This window comes from Carlito syrichta, unplaced genomic scaffold (assembly GCF_000164805.1).
Source record: "Carlito syrichta isolate Samal-C Ts95f unplaced genomic scaffold, Tarsius_syrichta-2.0.1 Scaffold304344, whole genome shotgun sequence".
NCBI classification, from domain to species: Eukaryota; Metazoa; Chordata; class Mammalia; order Primates; family Tarsiidae; genus Carlito; species Carlito syrichta.
The window spans coordinates 60,406-79,022 of NW_007248440.1; the positions used below are offsets into that span (position 1 = coordinate 60,406).

Consider the following 18,617-nt stretch of genomic DNA (forward strand, 5'->3'; position numbering starts at 1 on the left):
ATGGACTCAAAGGAGAGATTTTAAAGCTGGGAGATACCTCAGCATAGTTATATACTGATGGAAGGAAATGGTTGATGTTGTACATGAGAGGGGATCGTTACAGCAGTGAATTCTGGAGAAAGCACACACACAAGAAGAAGAGTTAGCCTTTGCTCAAAGCAGGGATGGTTTCTCCACTGAAACCAGAAAGAGGCAGAGAGAACAAGTTAATGAAAAGAAGACATTCCTTCTGCTTGTTTAGAACTGCTCAATGAAGTGTGAGTTGTGGTCATCAGCTGAGAGTTTTGGTACAGAGGAGTATAGGAGAAATGTCTTTTTACTATATTTTCTTGTTTTCCATAGTGTATATGCATTACTTTTATAATCAAAAAAGATTGTAAAAATTTATATCTTTCAATTCAACATTTTTTTTCTAGAACTTTATTCCAAAGAAGAGAACAAAAATGTTTATGCAAATATGTTTATTATGGAATTATTCATAATAACAACGGGGATGGAATGACACAATTGTTGCAAAGATGAAATGACACAGTTCCTTCACTATTCAGAGCTGTATTACCAGGGTCATTGCAAGTATCTGTAGGACAAACACCATTACAGGAAAATAATGTGGTTAATGGCTAGGGTGTTTTGTGGAATTCACCTTTACCAGGAATCACTATATGACATGATGGGTCCTATACAGCAGCGCCCACCTAGAGCTACAGCTTTCTCTAGGTTTCAGGAAACTACTTCTTCCACTTACATCTTCGGGCCTCTGTTGTTAAGTTACTATAGAGGAAGCTTTACTATGTGTTGTTGGCTTCCCTTGTCACTACCCACATCTCCATAAATATAGACTCTTTAAAAACTCTCTTCATTCAGTTTCCAGTCATTCAGGAAACTCCATTCAGTTTCCCTGTCACTTCATCCTAACAACCAGTGACAAATTGAACAAACTGAAAAATCAACTCTTCTTGGATCCATCAGAGAAATAAGGTGACAGGGCAAACCACTGCCCACAAAATTGAAGAGACAGGAAGGGAGACAGAGCAAATCACAACTTACTGGAGTAGAAATTTCCATGGAAACTATTACTGAATTCATTCATGAATTGCTGGAAGCTCAGTCTCAGAGTTAAAAAACTATAGGGGACCCAATCACAAGAGGTCCCACATTTTATGAACTCTACCTTCAGGAGATCAACTGTGTTGTCATGGTCAGTGTCAGAGAAATATTCCCTTGTTTTTACAGTAGGGAAGGAGAAAAGGAGCCATTTTGAAATATGCCAAAGCATTCTATTCTTTTTATAGTGGCTTGCCCTTAAGAGAAACTATTTTATCATAGTCTAAATTATTATTTTTTTCCTGGAGTCTAACCAATCTGGGGGAAGGGAACTACCTGTTCTCCAGAGTGAGAGGGGAATAGAGGAGGTAGAGACTGAGAAGCACTAGTGAAGTTCACAGTCCAGAGACTTATTAAAAGTTTGAGACCTAATCACAGTTTTATAAAATGCTTTCCCTATCTTATATTTATAACACATTGTGCTTATAACCACCACATTAATAAAGACCTATTTACTAGAGTCCTTTTCCCCACTCCATTATGTCTGGCTTTCAAGAGAAAATTACAAGGTATACTAAAAGGCAAAATTTGTAGTCTGAAAAAACAGAGCAAGCATCAGAACCAGAGTTAGATATAGCAGGCATATTCAATTATCAGATGAGAAAATTTTTTAAAGTCCATAATTAATAGGATAAGGATTCTATTGGATGAAACAGATGACACACAGGGATAGATGGGCAATGTAAGCAGAGAGATAGAAATTCTAAGAAAGAAATGTTAGGATCTATAACAGAACTGAAGAATGCCTTTGAAGTGCTCATTAGTAGACTGGACTCAGCTGAAGAAACAATCTCTGAGCTTGAAGATCTGTCAATAGAAACATTCAAAATGGAAAAGAAAAAAGGTTGAAAAGCAAAAAAATATTGAAAAGGATAGAACAGAGTATCTAAGAACTGGGGAATAACTAAAAAGGTAAACATAATAGGAATACCAGGAAAAGAAATAGAGGAAGAAACAGAAGAAATTTTTTAAGCAATAATGACTAACAAATTCCTTTAAATTAATGTCAACACCAAACCATAGATCCAGGATTTCCAGAGAACACCAAGAAGAATAAATGCCAAAAACAAAAGACCAACCACATCTAGACTTATCATATTCAAATTGCAAAAAAAAAAAAGATAACCATCTTGAAAGAAACCAGAGCTGGGGAAGCATCTTACCTATAGAGGAACAGACAAGCAAGAATATAGTGCAGTGAAATTTTAATTCATTCATTCATTCATTCATTCATTAGAGATGAGGTCTCACCAAGTTGGCCAGGTGGGTCTCAAACCTACGGGCTCAGGCAATTCACTCACCTTGGCCTCCCAAAGCGTGGGATTACAGGCTGAGCCACCGAGCCCAGCCAGTACAGTGAAATTTTTAATGTTTTGAGAGAAAAACTCACCAATCTAGAATTCTGTACCCTGCAAAATTATCCTTCAAAAATGAAAGAGAATAAGGACAATCTCAGACAGACAAACATTGATGGAATTTGTTGCCATTAGACCTGCCTTAAACAATTGTTTAAAGAAGTTTTCAGAGAGAAGGAAAAGTATATATAGATCAGAAACTCTGATCTACATTTTTAAAAGCTTCAGAGAATCAATAAATGTAAGTCAAATAAAAACTTTTTTCTTATTCTTAATCTAACAGATTATAGTTTACTCAAAATAATAGCAACAATTTTTTTGATTATGTATATATATGTGATGTATGCTTATGTATAAGTCAAATGAATGGTAGTAATGATACGAAGGATGAAAGAGAAGAATAAGAAAAATAAGTTTATTATAAGGTACTTGTATTACCCATGAAGCAATATAGTGTTATTTGATAGTGGACTTGGATTAGTTATAAATGTATATTGCAGACTCAAAAGCAACCACTAAAAAGTAAAAAAAGAGAAAGAAAAAAGAAAAAAAAAGTGTAACTGATATGTTCAGAAAAGAGAGAAACCAGCCAGGTTCAGTTGCTCAACCTGTAATCCCACTCCTTGGGAGGCTGAGGTGAGTGGATGGCCTGAGCCTGTGGGTTCGAGACTCATCTGGGCAACTTGGTGAGACCTCATCTCTACAATAAATCAAAAAATTAGCCGGGTTTGGTAGCGCCTGTAGTTCCAGCTACTTGGAAAGCTGAGGTGGAAGGATCGCCAGAGCCCAGCAGGTCGAGGCTGTGGTGACTGGGAGCGGCCACTGCACTCCAGTCTGGGTGACTGAGTGAGACTCCAACTCAAAAAATAAAAAGTAAAAAAAAAAGAACAGAGAGAAAGCATTTATGGAGATAGACCATATTCTGGGCTATAAAACATCCCTGAACAAAGCTGAAAGAATAGAAACCATATAATGTCTACTCTTAGGTCACAATAGAATTAAAATGTCAAATCTCAAAATGTATAATCTCAAAATGTAAAATCTCAAAATGTATAGAATGCAGTGTAAGCAGCTATTTTGTAAGAGAATTTATAGCATTGAATACATGTATTAGAGATGAAGAATGATCTCAATTCAGTAATTTCACCTTAAGAAACTAGAAAAGAAAGATAAAATTAACTCCAAAATATGCAACTAAAGAGAAATAATAAAATGTGAAGCAGAAATTAATGAAATTGAAAACAGGAAATCAAAAGAGAAAATAAAATCAAAAGCTGGCAATCTGTTCAAGCTAACTAAGAAACAAACATGAAGAACACACATTACTAATATCAGAAATGAAAGAGAGGATACCACAACACATCCTCTGGATATTAAAAAGACGACAAGGGAATATTATGAACAACTTGATATCCATATATTTGATAACCTAGATGAAATGGACCATTTCCTTGAGAGACACAATCTTTTAAAGCTCACAGAAGAAATAGACTATTTGAGTAGGACTATATCTATTAAAAAATTGAAACAATAATTGATAACTTTGCAAAAGAGAAAGCACCAGGCCTGGATGGGTTCATTGGTGAATTCTACCAAACATTTAAGGAAGTTATATCAGTCCTCTACAATGTCTTCCAGAAGACAGAAACAGAGGGAATACTTGGAAACTCATTCTATAAGACCAGCATTATCCAAATGCCAAAACCAGGCAAACACATGATAGGAAAATAAAACTACCAATCAATATCTCTCAAAACATAGATGAAAAATTTCTTAACAAAATGGTAGCTAGTTAAATTCAACAGTGCATAATTTGTCATATCAACAGGCTAAAAAAAGGAATATCACATGATCATACCAATAGCTGCAGAGAGAGTGTTTGACAAAACTCAACACCAATTCATGATAAAACTCTCAGCAAACTAGGCATAGAGGGAACTTCCTCAACTTAAACAACATGTACAAAAATACCTACAGTTTTCTTAACTGCAAAAGACATTGTGAAAAGAAAGAATATAAGCCATGGACTGGGAGAAAATATATGCAAAGACATGTCTGATAAAGGACTGTTATTCAAAATATACAAAGTACTTTTAAAACTTACAGTAAGAAAATGAGCAATCCAATTTAAAATAATGTGGGAAAGATCTGCAAATTAAAACAATAAGATTACCACACACTACTGGAATGGCCAAAATCCATACACTAACAACACTAAATGCTGATGAAGATGTGGAGCAACAGGAACTCTCATTCATGGCTGGCAGGAATGTAAAATGGTACAGTCACTTTGGAAGACAGTTTGGTAGTTTCTTAGAGAAAATAAACATACTCTTAGAACATAATTTGAAAAGACTGCATATGTATGTTTTACAACTTTATGACATTCTGAAAAAGGCAAAACTATGGAGACTAAAAATTGACATGAGTAATTGACAACAATTAGTAAAAAGGGAAGAATAGGTATAGCACAGAAGATTTTTAAGGCAGTTAAGCTATTCTGCAAAACACTATAATGATGGATACATGTCATTATACATTTGTCAAAGCCTATGGAATACAACAACAGAGTGAACCCTAATGTAAACTATGGACTTCAGGTGATGATATGTTGATGTAAGGTCATCGACTGTAACAAATGCACCACTCTGATATGGGATGTTGATAGTGAAGATGGTGTCTGTAGGGCAGAGGATACATGGGAAATCTTTGTACTTTCCCATAGATTTGTTGTGAACCTTAAACTGCTCTAAAAAAATAAAATCTACCTAATTAAAAAAAGAAACCTCTCTTCAATCACACTTCTTTGGAGCATATGATCTCTCCTTCCAGGACCCTGACTTCACATATAGATAGATAGACAGAGAGAGAGAGAAAGAGAGAGAGAGAGGGAGAGAGATGGGAAAATAAGCATATGAAAATATGCTTAGCATCATAAGTCATTATCCAACAAGCCATATACTTTTCTCCAAATCCAATGTTGCTAGTTTCTGGTCACAGAAATCACATGAAATATTTGCATCTACTAATTAATTTTCTTAGCCCATCCTCAGATGGCTTCCTATCTCATTTTTCATAACAGTTGTCCAAAAAGTTTCTACCGTTCAAGCTTCCAATGTCTGCTTCTCTTTTCTTCAACACAAATTCACTCAGGTTCCTCTCTCTATCAAAATGTAAGTATATTTTCATCTATCTTCTCCTCACACTCTCCCCTCTTTCTCACTTCTCTCTCACTTTCAAGGTAGAAGTGTCACCCTTTTTATCCAAGATTAACATTACCAATATGTCTGTTGATTCTCTTTCTTGTGAAACTTGCTCCATCATCCCATCAGAAGTTTCTTCTCTACTGGATATATATTCTCAGTTTATCTTCTTCCATCCTAAGTTGTCCTTTTATCTCAATTTGCTACTTTCTTCTTTAGCTATAACCTTCTCTACTCTATGTTGTCAATTTCTCTAAAGGCCATCTGGATTCACAGAACTCTTCCTTATTTACATTCACTCTTCCACTCACTGAAACTCTGGCATCAGCACTGTTATTGTCCTCTTGAAAGCAGGATGACCTTTTTATTGTCTTGTTCAATCACCCTTTTTAAATTTCATCCTATTCAGTTTTTCTGTGTCTTTTAACTTTATTGATCTACTCTCTCCTTAAAATTCTCTCCTCTGTAGCTTTCACGTTTTTTTCCCTCTCTTTTCTTTCTCAGTGTGCCTAGCCTCAGTTATCTCAGTCCATGGCACCATCACCTACTTAGTGGATATGGAGAAACTGGAGATTTGAGAAATTTTAAGGAGATTAAAATCTGGATATGGGAAGTGAGAGAGATGGAGATTTTAGCATGTATAATTAAATGAGTTGTGATGTCAGTCAATAAGATAAGGAATACTGGGGGAGTTTCAGATTTTGTGAGGGAAGTCACAATTTGCTTCTGGACATATGGAACTTGAACACATTAAAGATATCTGTATTTCCTTTTTATTTGAAAGATGTGAGATACAATTCAGGATTAGGTATATAAGTGGTCATTGTACAGGTAAAGTTTGGGCCTTCCTTTTGTCCCTACTTTGCCTGGTTTAAGATTAGGTACTCTTATTGGACATCTGTATTTCAAAATAATTATGCCCTCTTCAACCTCGTAGAATCCAGATCATATACTCTAGTGTACTACATTCTGGCCATAGTAGATTATCTCTAAAGTATATGCCCTGCAATTGCCCATTTACACATGCTATTCTTTCACATTTGATCACCTGTCAGACTCCACTCCTACATGCAAAATTCTTCTTCAGTTTACTGGGATCCTACTCCCATTTAAAGACCAAGATTGAATGCTAAATCTACTAAGAATCATACCCAGTTTACCAAAAGGAAATTAATTATTCTCTCCTTGCTATTTCCTTAACACTTTATATATTACTTCAGTTTTGGCATTTGCCACTTGCCTTGTGTTGTCTTAAATATTTGGGTTTATTTTTTTCACTAGGTTGAAACTCATTGGATATAGGATCTAGCTCTTTTATCATCTACAATAATCACCCAACACTTAGGACACTGCCTTGTATATACAAAGTCTCAATAAATATGGATTGGGTTAAACTGCACAACTATATTTATATTAAAAACATCACTGATATGAAAAGATTTGAAACAAAATGCTCCTCCAAAATCTATACCTATCACATTTCTTAAAAATATATTTTTTAACTACCAAAATTTATTTTCCTTACAATTTTAGTATGTGGCACTTGGAATGTAGCTAAATCTGACAAATCAACACATGCAATGTTAAAAACTACTGAATATTGAAAACATGAAAGTTAGTCAGAAAAATAGTAATAATTGATTATATATTCACCATATATTAAAATTATTGAAACATTTAGATTTTTTTGTGGAAATCTAGGTATACTTACCCATTTTAAGAACGATTATACAGCCATAAAGAAGGACAAACATTGGACTTCGCAGCAACTAGGGTGGAATTACTGTCTGTAATACTCAGTGATCTATCACAGAAGCAAAGAACAGAGTACCACATGTTCTCACTCATAAGCGGACCCTGAACATTAACCATAATACTAAAAGAACAGGATACTGCTGAAGTGAGGGGAGGAGACACAACATCAATAAGGGTACCTGATCTCAAACCAGGCAAAGTGGGGACCAAAAGGAGGCTCAAACTTTACCTGTACGATGTCCACTTGTATACCTAATCCTGAATTGTACCCCACATCTTTAAAATAAAATATAAAGAAAAAAATGTTATACTAAGAAAAATAACTTAAAGCTATTTTCTACCCAAACCTTAAAGCATTCAGTTTGTTTCAGGCAAACATGGATATCATATTAAGGTAGTGATGAAGATTTAAGAGACCAATTGCCTTTTATGTCTTTGTATCCAGGTTCAAAAAAACTAATAACACTTGGTTTCTACCCACAAGTTTCTTACCTCTTGGCAGGAATGATGAACATGTATAGACCCAATTAAATGTAAGAACTTCTCTACTAATGGTGCATTCTCCTAAAAAGACCTGCAATGATCTCCCAGACAGGGTGAATTTAGTTCTAACTTTGAAGGATAAGTAGAAATTTGGAAGATATGGAAGAAAAATAACTCCAGGTAGAGAAAATGGAATAAACAAAGTACAGAGCCATGAAAATACTGGGAAATGTTCTGTACAAAGATGATGGGGAATTATGCCAAAAAGGTCGTTTGAGACAAGATTGTGAAGGTTCATGAATTCCATTCCAAGAAATTTTTAATTTGTACTATAGAAAATGGGGAACCATGTGAGGTTTTTAAATATTGCAATGACCAAATATCTTCTAAGTTTTGACAGCTAATGCCAAAATCATCATGAAGGATGAATTCACGAGTGAAAACGTGAGGGTACCAACCAGCCAGATATTGATCCCCTGTTCTTCACCATTTACTCCCTGTTGTTCTCCAGAAACAGTCTTTAGTTGCCAAATGGGTCCATAAAAACAGATGAAAACTTTAAGGCCCTACACTTCAATAACTGGACTTTTCTTCTATTTTCTTACAAAAGAGTATGTCCAAATAATTATATGAGTCTCTTTAGATATTGAGGACAAATAAGATAATTGTTTTTTCAATTCAGCAAATTTGGAGACCAACTATATACAAATTGTGTGGAGAATATACATTATTCATTCAATTAACTCTTATTGAGGAACTACCATGTTCTAAATAATCTGCTAGTTGGTAATACAACAAAGAACTAAAGTCATAGTTTCATATGTCTTGGAGCTTACATTTCAGGAAGAAATTAAAATATTAACTTATCATCCACAGAAATAAGTACACAATTATACAATTTTGTAAATGCCATAAAAATTTCAGAAGAATCTAATTATAATCATAAATAGGAATAAGATACTATCCCCATCCTTAGATACAAGTCCTCTATCAGATATGTGATTTGCAAATATTTTTTCCAGGACATGGGCTTGTTTTTTATTTTCTCAATAATATCTTTCATGGAGCATATGTTTGTTATTTTCGTGAAGTCCAACTTATCAATTTTCCATTTCATGGATGTGTTAGTGTTGCATCTAAAAACTTATTTTCAAACCCAAGATTGTCTAGATTTTCTTCTATATTATCTTCTAGGAGTATTACAGTTTTACATTTTACATTTAGTTCTGTGATTCATTTTGAGTTAATATTTATGAAAAGTGTAAAGTCTTGAGTCATTTTTTTTTTTTTTTTGCATGTGGATACCCAATAGTTCTTGTATAATGTGTTGAAAAGATATTCATATGCTAGGAAATGTACAATTTAGTAAAATGAACAAGATCAGTACACAAATCAGTGACTGGAATGACTTAACTAAAATAATTGTCCTGAAGGATGTATAGAATTGTGCTGAAAAGTTTAAAAGAGTGGCGTTTGAGGAGGACTGTGAAAGTGAATAAAGTTTCTTCATACTGTTGGGGCTGAAAAGAAAATAACAAAAGCAAAAGGACAAAAGAAGAAAGCACAAGGGATGTACAGTATTAGAAACAGGAACAAATCCAATTAAGCTAAACTATAAAAAGCTTTTGTGGCAAATACACTAGAAAGACAGATTGGACAATATTACAGAAGGTCTTGAGTGGCAAAACAAGGAATTTTCTTTATTTGGTCACTCAACAAATATTTATTGAGGGCCTACTACATGCCATACATTTTTATAGGTGCTGGGCACACAGCAGTGAACAATACAGGTACTCTGTGTCACTATTAAAATCGAATCTAGATTGTCATTAGATTAATGGAAGAAGACAGGCAATAAACTAGAATATATAAGAGGTTGAGGGAGGACAATTTGGGGAAAAGATAATTGATAAAATTAGAGCAGAAAAGGAGTGATAAGAATTTCTGATAAGAAGTTACTAACTGACTTGGGTTCCCTAGGAAAGGATTCTGATCAGTATAATATTAAAAGAGGCCCATATAAGTGAGAGGGAATTTTGCAGATATCAGAGATAAATGTATCCCAGTCAGAGGGAACAGTAAGTAAAAAGGCTGTGAGGGAGAAGCAGACTTAACATGTTCAAGAAACAAGGAAGCCAGTGTGGATGAAAAGAATTGAGTAGGATGGGTATTGGAAAGAGATTATGTTAGAGAAATAGTAGGGGTATTGGGGCGGGAGCAGATGCACAAATCATATAGGGACTTGGAGGCCATGGCAAAGCTCTGAATATTGCTTTGAGTAATAATGGGACAATCAGGAACCTTGAGCAGAGTAGTTATGTGATCTGACTTATTTGTTTCTGGCTGCAGTATTGAAGGTCAAGGAAACAGCAGGGAGACCACTTGGAGGGCTATTGCAGTAGAAAGATGGTGGTGGGGGAATGGTGGTGAGAAGTATAGTTTGATAATAGAGCTGATCATCAAACTAGGCATACTAGGTAAACTATACCTAGTTTAGTGATAGAGCTGATGGGCTTTGTATAATATATAGATTGCATGAGTGGTGTGAGAAACAATAAAACCAAGAATATCTCTAAGATTTTTGTCTTGAACAATCAGAAGAACAGAGTCATCACTGGCTGAGATATGGAATCAAGGGGAAGGAGCAGGTTTGGGGCCAGGATGTTTAGGAGTGTGATTTGGGATATGTTAAATCTGCCTGTTAGACTTCCAAGTGAAGCATCCAACAAGCAGTTGGATGTACAAGTCTAGAGTTTAGCAGTTTATCATTGTATGAGTGGTATTTAAAGCTATGAAATAAGGAAGTGAATGTAGAGAAGAAATAGCTCCAAGAACTGAAATTTAGGAGACCTCAAAATGTGACAGTTAGAAAGATGAGTAGGAACCAGAAAAAGGTAATCAGATGGAAATACCAATAAGGTAAGGAAGAAAGTCAAGAGAAATGTAGAGGAATCCTAGGCAAACATATTCAAGAAGGTTCAGTTTGTTAAATGCTGCCAGTAGGTTAGGGAACTTAAAAATTGACCATTAGATTTAGCAATGTGAAGGTCATTAGTGTCCTTGACGACTTTAAATCTGCTTTCATGGAATGTGGAGATGAAAGCATGAAGAAACTAAGAGTTGGTAATTCTTTAAGAGATTTTGATTATAATGCAAAGAAATGGAATAGAAGATGGAGGAAATTGTAAGTTGGAAAAGGCAGTTTGTTGTTTGTGAGATGGGTGATAAGATAGCTGGAAGGGAAATGAATGATGTAGGAATGAGAGAAGCAGCAATAGAAGTGATATCCTTTGGTAAGTGAGAAGGAATGGAAGCCATTGCACATAAGAAGCTGTTGGCTTTAGGTAGGGCAAGGGCAATTTATTAACAGACTTAATTTTCTTAGCAATGAGAAACCATCAAAGGTTTCTGAGTGTATGATTCTTAATAACCCTCATAATGTATTTATTCTTTCTCCTTTTGTAAATGGGCAAATCCAGATATTCGAATGTCTGTTCAAAAATAAGATAAAAAATACAGATCTTCTCAAAATAAAATGAATGTCCAGAAAAATTTAAACAAACCATTGTGTTTATCTCAGCAACTTCTCCAGCTTTCGTGTTAAATCAAGATCCTTATGCTATTTTTGAAAGTTGCTGAAGTGTTATACTTTGAAAATAAACTTTCTAGTACACAAAATCTATTTTCCACACATATTTAACCTTTTGAAAATTCCTAATGTGATTTTTTTTGTATTCCTGTTAAAATTTGCTGGATAATAACTTAAAATTGCCTTAACCACCAGTGGTCTAACACTACCTCCAACAAAACTGGAAATCGAATGAATTTAAATCTTTCAGACTTATCACTTGTAATAGATTAAATAATACATATGAATTTAGAGAAAACTTTAAAGCAACTTATATATAGGATCACTCTTGTTTATGGACTCTTAATTATCCATAAGTTTTATATGTTGCATTTTTCCAATTGACATAATTTTTAAAAATAGCCAAGTTCAAATATATTAAGATATTTTCTGATAAGTTATCACTTAATTTAGTTAACAGCTTCATAGAGGTTTTTCAGTCTCGTATTAACTAAAGCTTACTTCCACTATAGTCAGTAATAAGTTCTTAAATCAGAAAGCATTTCTCTCCACAGACATGAACGTATTCATACCAAGAAAGGTAACTTCAACAGATCTCTAATAATTTCCAGTCTGAAGAATGTTGATGATTTAGCAACTCTAGAAGTTTTGGATGAGGTAAGAATTCGGTTTAATTAAACTTAGACACTAGATTTTTTAAAAATTAAAGAAGATGTGGGCAGGAGTTTTACTGAATGACATCTGTAAGTCTCATGCCCTCTTTGTCGCTTAGCTTTATCTCTCCTGTCTTCAGTTTTAATACCTATGACTCAAATTTCTAAATCTTTCCAACTGTGTCAGTTTTATTTTTTTATTTTTGGTGCTCAAACTAACAAAAGTGTGAGGTCTCCCAGCATGAAATGTTAAGTCACAGATCTTTCTTCTCCTTAATTATTTATAGAAGTCTCAAAGGTATGATTTGCTATGTTGAAAAAACAGTCTGCCTCCTACAACCAATGTATCATTCTTCTCTTTTATTTTCTCCTGCTCCAGCTCTAGCCGTACCCAAAAGCCTCTATGATTCCTCAAGAGCCTTTTGGGTACCACAATCAATATTTCCCCTTGTGGTATCTCAAAGCCCTTGCTCTCACACAGCTTTCTTTTAGGGCATCAGATTCTTCTTGGAACTCCTTATTCTAATTACCTTAGTGTCGGGGTCCAGCCCAACCTGAGGGGAGTTGGACCCACTCCAGGGAATCAGGACGGCAAGAAGAAACCACTCGGAGGCAGTTCTTCTGGGATCAGTCTGATCAGGACTGAGTCCAAATTTTATTCAAACTTCTTCCACCTTATATACCATTTTCTATAACCTCCAGCAGGATGACAAATACCTGCTGGGGGCTTATAGGTCTCATGATGCATAACGTACTTCACAAAAGATTTTTGCTTAAGGTAACAATTAACAACCAAAATTCCATGATGCATATCGTGCTTCACAAAGCTTATATCAAGATAAGGAGTGTATGATTTCAGTAATAGTTTTGCTGTTTTCTATAATATTTAATGATTAATCTGTATATTATAAACTATTCTTATTTTTACCTAATGTAAAATTTCCTATTAATTTTCCATGATTTAACAAAACACTCAAAATCTATACTATTTATTTTAATGTCCAACAGTAAAAAATATTTCTGTCAGGGACACTGGTGCCAGAGCCCTCTATGAAATGCTAAATAGTGAGAAGCAGAGAACGCTAACCACAGTGTTTGACAAACCCAATGTGTACTTTACCATTGAAGTCTGCCGGACACTGAAGTCAACACCTTAAAGCAGAAATCCAAAGTGCAAAAGTATATCCAGAAATAAGTAAGAGTACTTTGGTTTTACTCTCCAACAGGCCTGTAACTGGGTTTCATTACTACCATACACAGGCATATTAGAGGGCACATTTCAAGCAGAAGGAGGTGAAGTAGCAAGCACAAGTTCACATAGTGTTATATGTAGATAACTGAACTGTGTGTATATATATATATTTATAAACTTCCTTATAAAATTTCTGGTCAGCTGGGCTCGGTGGCTCAGCCTGTAATCCCACGCCTTTGGGAGGCTGAAGTGAGTGGATTGCCTGAGCCCGCGGGTTCGAGACCCGCCTGGGCAGCGAGACCTCATCTCTACAATAAATCAAAAAAATTAGCCGGGCATTGTAGCACATGCCTGTAATTCCGGCTACTCGGAAGGCTGAGGCGGAAGGAGCCTGGCAGGTCGAGGCTGCAGTGGCTGGGAGCAGCCACTGCACTCCAGTCTGGGCGACAGAGTGAGACTCCAACTCAAAAAAAAAAAAAAAAAAAAATTTCTGGTCTAAGTGAATAAATCAAATTGTGGTTGTCACACCTTTGGACAAGAAAAGGCACAGTTGCCATGACGATGGCCGGGGGGCAGAGGCAGACTAAGAGTTTTGGCACATAATGAAACTAAGAACGTTCTGCCTGGGTAGAGGCAGGAAAACAAACCTATTAAAGCAATTTCTGCTTACAGAAACAAAGGCTGTATGATTACTATTGAGAAACAGAGACTTAAGAATGACTCAGAGAGTCAGAGAAAAATGAAAACTTAAAGCACAGAATGTTTTTCTGCTGTAAGGCTTTACCCGAAATTTTAGCCTAACTGTTTAAAAGGTTTACTTTCAAATAATATAAGCTTTTATGTCACATATACAAAGTGGTCACTATTCATATATTGGTACTACAGGTGTCACTGATGCTTTTATGTCAAAAGCAGATCTCCAACATGGACCTTCATAGGCCTCAACTGTATAGCCGTAGATGTTGGCTCCCAACACCTTAGAAATATTTCAAACATTTCTTGTAAAAGTACAAATCCAAGCCATTAAATTATAGTCACAGCCTCTTTCCCCTCATCCCTCTTTATTTTGGCTAGTCAGTTCATTAAATAAATTAATAAATGGCCTCTTTTCAATACAATGTCAGGATATCTGTCCTGCCTAATCAACAGGTTTTTCTCCTTTTAAAACTTCTGATACATGCTTGAGCATTTTACTCAGAAATGCAACAAATCAAGAGTCATGGTCTGAACAGAAGTAGTCATTTGGTAAATTTAGGGTTGCATAAACACCTCAAGAACTTCCTCAAAATAATCTCTCCCAAGAACATCAAACATCTTGAAAATCAAATTGTGTTTGCAAGTCAAATTGCTAACACCTTCTGAATACTCACATATCAAATTTTCCAATGACGTGAATCCCTTGGCCTATGAATTATAAAGGTTTCCCTAATCATGTTGCTGACCATCCATTAATATATTAAGTACTGACCAGGCTCAGTGGTGGCTCAGCCTGTAATTCCAGCACTTTGGGAGGCCGAGACGAATGGATTGCCTTAGCCCACGGGTCGAGACCAGCCCGGGCAACTTGGCGAGACCTCGAATCTACAATAAAAATAAAAAAATTAGCCAGTCATGGTAGCACATGCCTGTAGTTCTGGCCATTTGGGAGACAGAGGCGGAAGGATTGCTGGAGCCCAGCAGGTCAACGCTGGGGTGGCTGTGGGCTATGAGCATGCCACAGCACTCCAGCTTGGGTGACAGAGTGAGCCTCCAACTCAAAAAAAAATGTGTGTGTGTGTGTGTGTGTGTGTGTGTGTGTGTGTGTGTGTGTGTTATATATTTTGTTTATTTTAAAGCTGTAGTTGACTACAAATGATTTCTAAGAAAGGGAAATTATTTTATTAAATTTTTTTTGCCGAGTACAGTCTCAGAACAACTTGAGAAGTGTTACTTCAGAGATCAAATCTATATCTGTGTGGGAGATATACTCATTGCTCTTAACCCTTTTCAGAATCTGGCTTAGTACTTAATTATATATATATTAAGTACTAGGTTTGTTTTATTCTGTTGTCTGTGTTTTCTTTTTTTTTTTTTAACCTAAGATCTTTTGCTCCTCTTTTGTGTATTATGAATGATGATTTCTGACACTACCAAAATCGATTCATATACTTGTGATTTATCAACTATGAAAGTTACTTTCTGAATTTTTCACTCTGCCTCATGAAGTCAAAAGTCTAAAAAAAGGACTAGAATGTTCCACAAAGCATTGCATCACTTTGATTTGGAATAAAATCATGTTCACTTTATCTTCCTGTTTCTCTTTACTTCATCCACTGCATTTAGCATTAAAAATGTAAAATCCCTGTAACATGTCCTTCGGAAAATGCAGATAACAATGACGTTCTTCTGTGGCTCTCAAAACCAAAGAAAATGCCTGTCAAATGAATGGCTAATTGCAGACCTGATGTTATATTTCTTACAATCAATATATCTGTTTCTTTCTCATCCTTAGTCCAGATTTCAGATGTTTTATTTATTATTGCTTATTTTAAAGCTGTAGTTGACCACAAGTGATTTTTAAGAAAGGGAAATTATTTTATTTTTTTACAGAATACAGTCTCAGAACAACTTGAGAAGTGTTACTCCAGAGATCAGATCTATATCTATGTGGGAGATATACTCATTGCTCTTAACCCTTTTCAGAATCTGACTCTTTATTCCACAGAGGTATGTGGTGTGGCATGCATTCTTGTACTTTATATTAATATAAATAATTATAAATTCAGATATTTAAATTACTTTAGATGAATGCCAATACAACTTTTGCCTGTACTTTGAACAATTAAATAATTATTGTTAAATCATAGAGATAAAAAATAGAAAATGAAGTCAATCTGGGTGAAGTTTGTGAAGTTTTTTTCCAAAAGTGTGTGACAGAACGTTAACTACATTTAGCCACCGGTAACTGCTCTACATTACATATTATATTAAGAAACAGATAACTTAAAAGTGTATACTCAGTGTCTACTCTAGAGTTATGTACTTAATGTTTTCCTCTAAACATTATGGGAGAGTCAAAAGTGTAATTACATTGTTTATGTAGATAATACATACCTAATGGCTGTAAACATTATCATTTTTAGTCTAAATTTTCCTTTTAACATATTCTTCCCAAAATTTTACAGTTCATGACTGGTGATCTTTCCTTATACCCAAATGTGAAAAATCTCTTCAAAAATATCCTTACTAATGTCTAGCATAGGCTTGAATGCTTCATCAATAGGGAACTCATCTTTCATGGAAGAACTTTCTAAATTAAAATTTCCTTTTGACATATAATGGGCTTCATTAATATTACATATATGTTTTATGACTATGAGTATATGGGTATCTGTTATTGAAATCCTAATGGTTTAAATATAAAATACTATTCTGGAATTAAGCAAGGTTGTTTTCCATTTTAATTGAATTCATTCTCTTCTAACTATCTGAGTGCTCTAGAAAATTCCTTAATACTGTTTCTAATGGTTATTTTATATATATATAAATATATATCTGTAGTTTTTACCATCCTAAAATTTAGAAGAATAATAGTAAATTTATGAGCCTTAACTTATGTTTCAGAAAATTTAGACTTTAGTACAATTCTACTTTCAAATAAATGTGTGATCTTGGACAAGTCCAATGAGAGAATGTATGCTAAATTATGTGAAAAGAAAAAAAGTGGTGGTCATATGTCAGACACTACTAAATCCATGGAGTAGACAACAAAATGATACTTGATTGTCTTACTTATAAAGAATCCTTTTATTTAAATAAATAATAGTACTTTGAAAATTACGTTCTGATTTGGAAGTGGTATGCTGAATCTTTTAAATACCTCTATCAGAGTAATGTTAGATACGATTTTATATCATATATTTCTGGGCTGGAGGGTTATATTTTATATAATGGTGCATGATGTATGCATGTATGTATGTGGTTTATGTGTGTGACAGGTATGTAGTAATGTTTTGGTGGTATGAAACGGTATTTTTATTTGTTTTCTTTAAAAAATGGAGCAATATCTATAAATAACTAGTATTTAAATAAAAATAAAAGTACAAAACCCTACAAAACGTATTCTTTTTAACCTTTAGCATTCCAAACTGTATATTGGAGCAAAAAGAACTGCCAATCCTCCTCACATTTTTGCAGTGGCTGACTTAGGATATCAATCTATGATAACATATAATTCAGATCAGGTAAGAAGAGTCTCATGTTCTGAGAAATCTCCCTCTTAGTTTTTTATATGTAGAAATGTTGTGAGGATAGTCTTCTCATGATTTTCTTTTCTCTGTGCAGTGCATTGTTATTTCTGGAGAAAGTGGTGCTGGAAAGACTGAAAGTGCTCATCTTTTAGTTCAGCAGCTCACGGTGCTTGGAAAGGTATGATTTATTTTTTTTCTCTGACCTATCAGAAATATTTGTTGAATTTCAGAGCCTAATACAATTGATTAGATTAATATTCACTAATTCCTACATTTAATAGTCTACAGAAATTATGAAATCATTGAGAGTTTAAAATATAACAAACAATATGAAAAGCATATACCGTGTTTTGAGGATTTTCTACCTTTTCTCACTCTTATTAAGATAGGCTTTATAAATATGATTTTTCTTTCTTTTAGTTCCAGCACATTTGTTGAGTGTTTTCTTTACCTTCTATTCTTTTGTTGCTAGCAGGTTAAAAGAGAGTCAATATACAAAAAATCATTTGTATCTATATATCATATGTGTGTATGTGCTAGCAATGATGAATTACAAATTAAAACTTAAAAGTACCATTAACAACATAAAAAACCATGAAGCATGTAGATCTAATTTTTATCACATATATGCAAGATTTGATTGCTGAAAACTAAAAAAAGTTGATAAAAGAAATCAAAGATATAAATAAATGAAAAAATATATTCATGGATTAAATGACACAATATTACTAAGATGTAAGCCCTCCAGAAATTGATCTATAGATTTAATGCAATTACAGTAAAAATCCCAGCAGAATTTTTTTGGTGGAATTTGACAGGTTGAATAAAAAATATATATGGAAAGGCAAAAGAACTACAATAACCAAAAAATTTTGAAATAATACATGGTTGGAGAATTAATACTACCTGATTTTCAGATTCTCTATAAAGTTGCAGTGGTCAAGATAATGTGTTATTTATTTATTTATTTTTTTGAGTTGGAGTCTCACTCTGTCGCCCAGACTTGAGTGCAGTGGCCGCTCCCGGCTACCGCAGCCTCGACCTGCTGGGCTCC

The 18,617-nt window shown here is 34.5% G+C and overlaps 1 protein-coding gene across 1 annotated transcript in view; it reads left to right on the forward strand.

Moving 5' to 3' along the window:
• LOC103262133 (myosin-IIIa-like) overlaps nucleotides 1-18,617 on the forward strand; it is a 104,662-nt gene that overhangs the window by 60,352 nt on the left and 25,693 nt on the right. Inside the window, exons 9-12 of the mRNA XM_008059746.1 lie at nucleotides 12,044-12,146; nucleotides 15,924-16,040; nucleotides 17,453-17,557; nucleotides 17,658-17,741. Coding sequence (XP_008057937.1) covers nucleotides 12,044-12,146; nucleotides 15,924-16,040; nucleotides 17,453-17,557; nucleotides 17,658-17,741 — 409 coding nt within the window. The remainder of the gene's footprint in view (nucleotides 1-12,043; nucleotides 12,147-15,923; nucleotides 16,041-17,452; nucleotides 17,558-17,657; nucleotides 17,742-18,617) is intronic.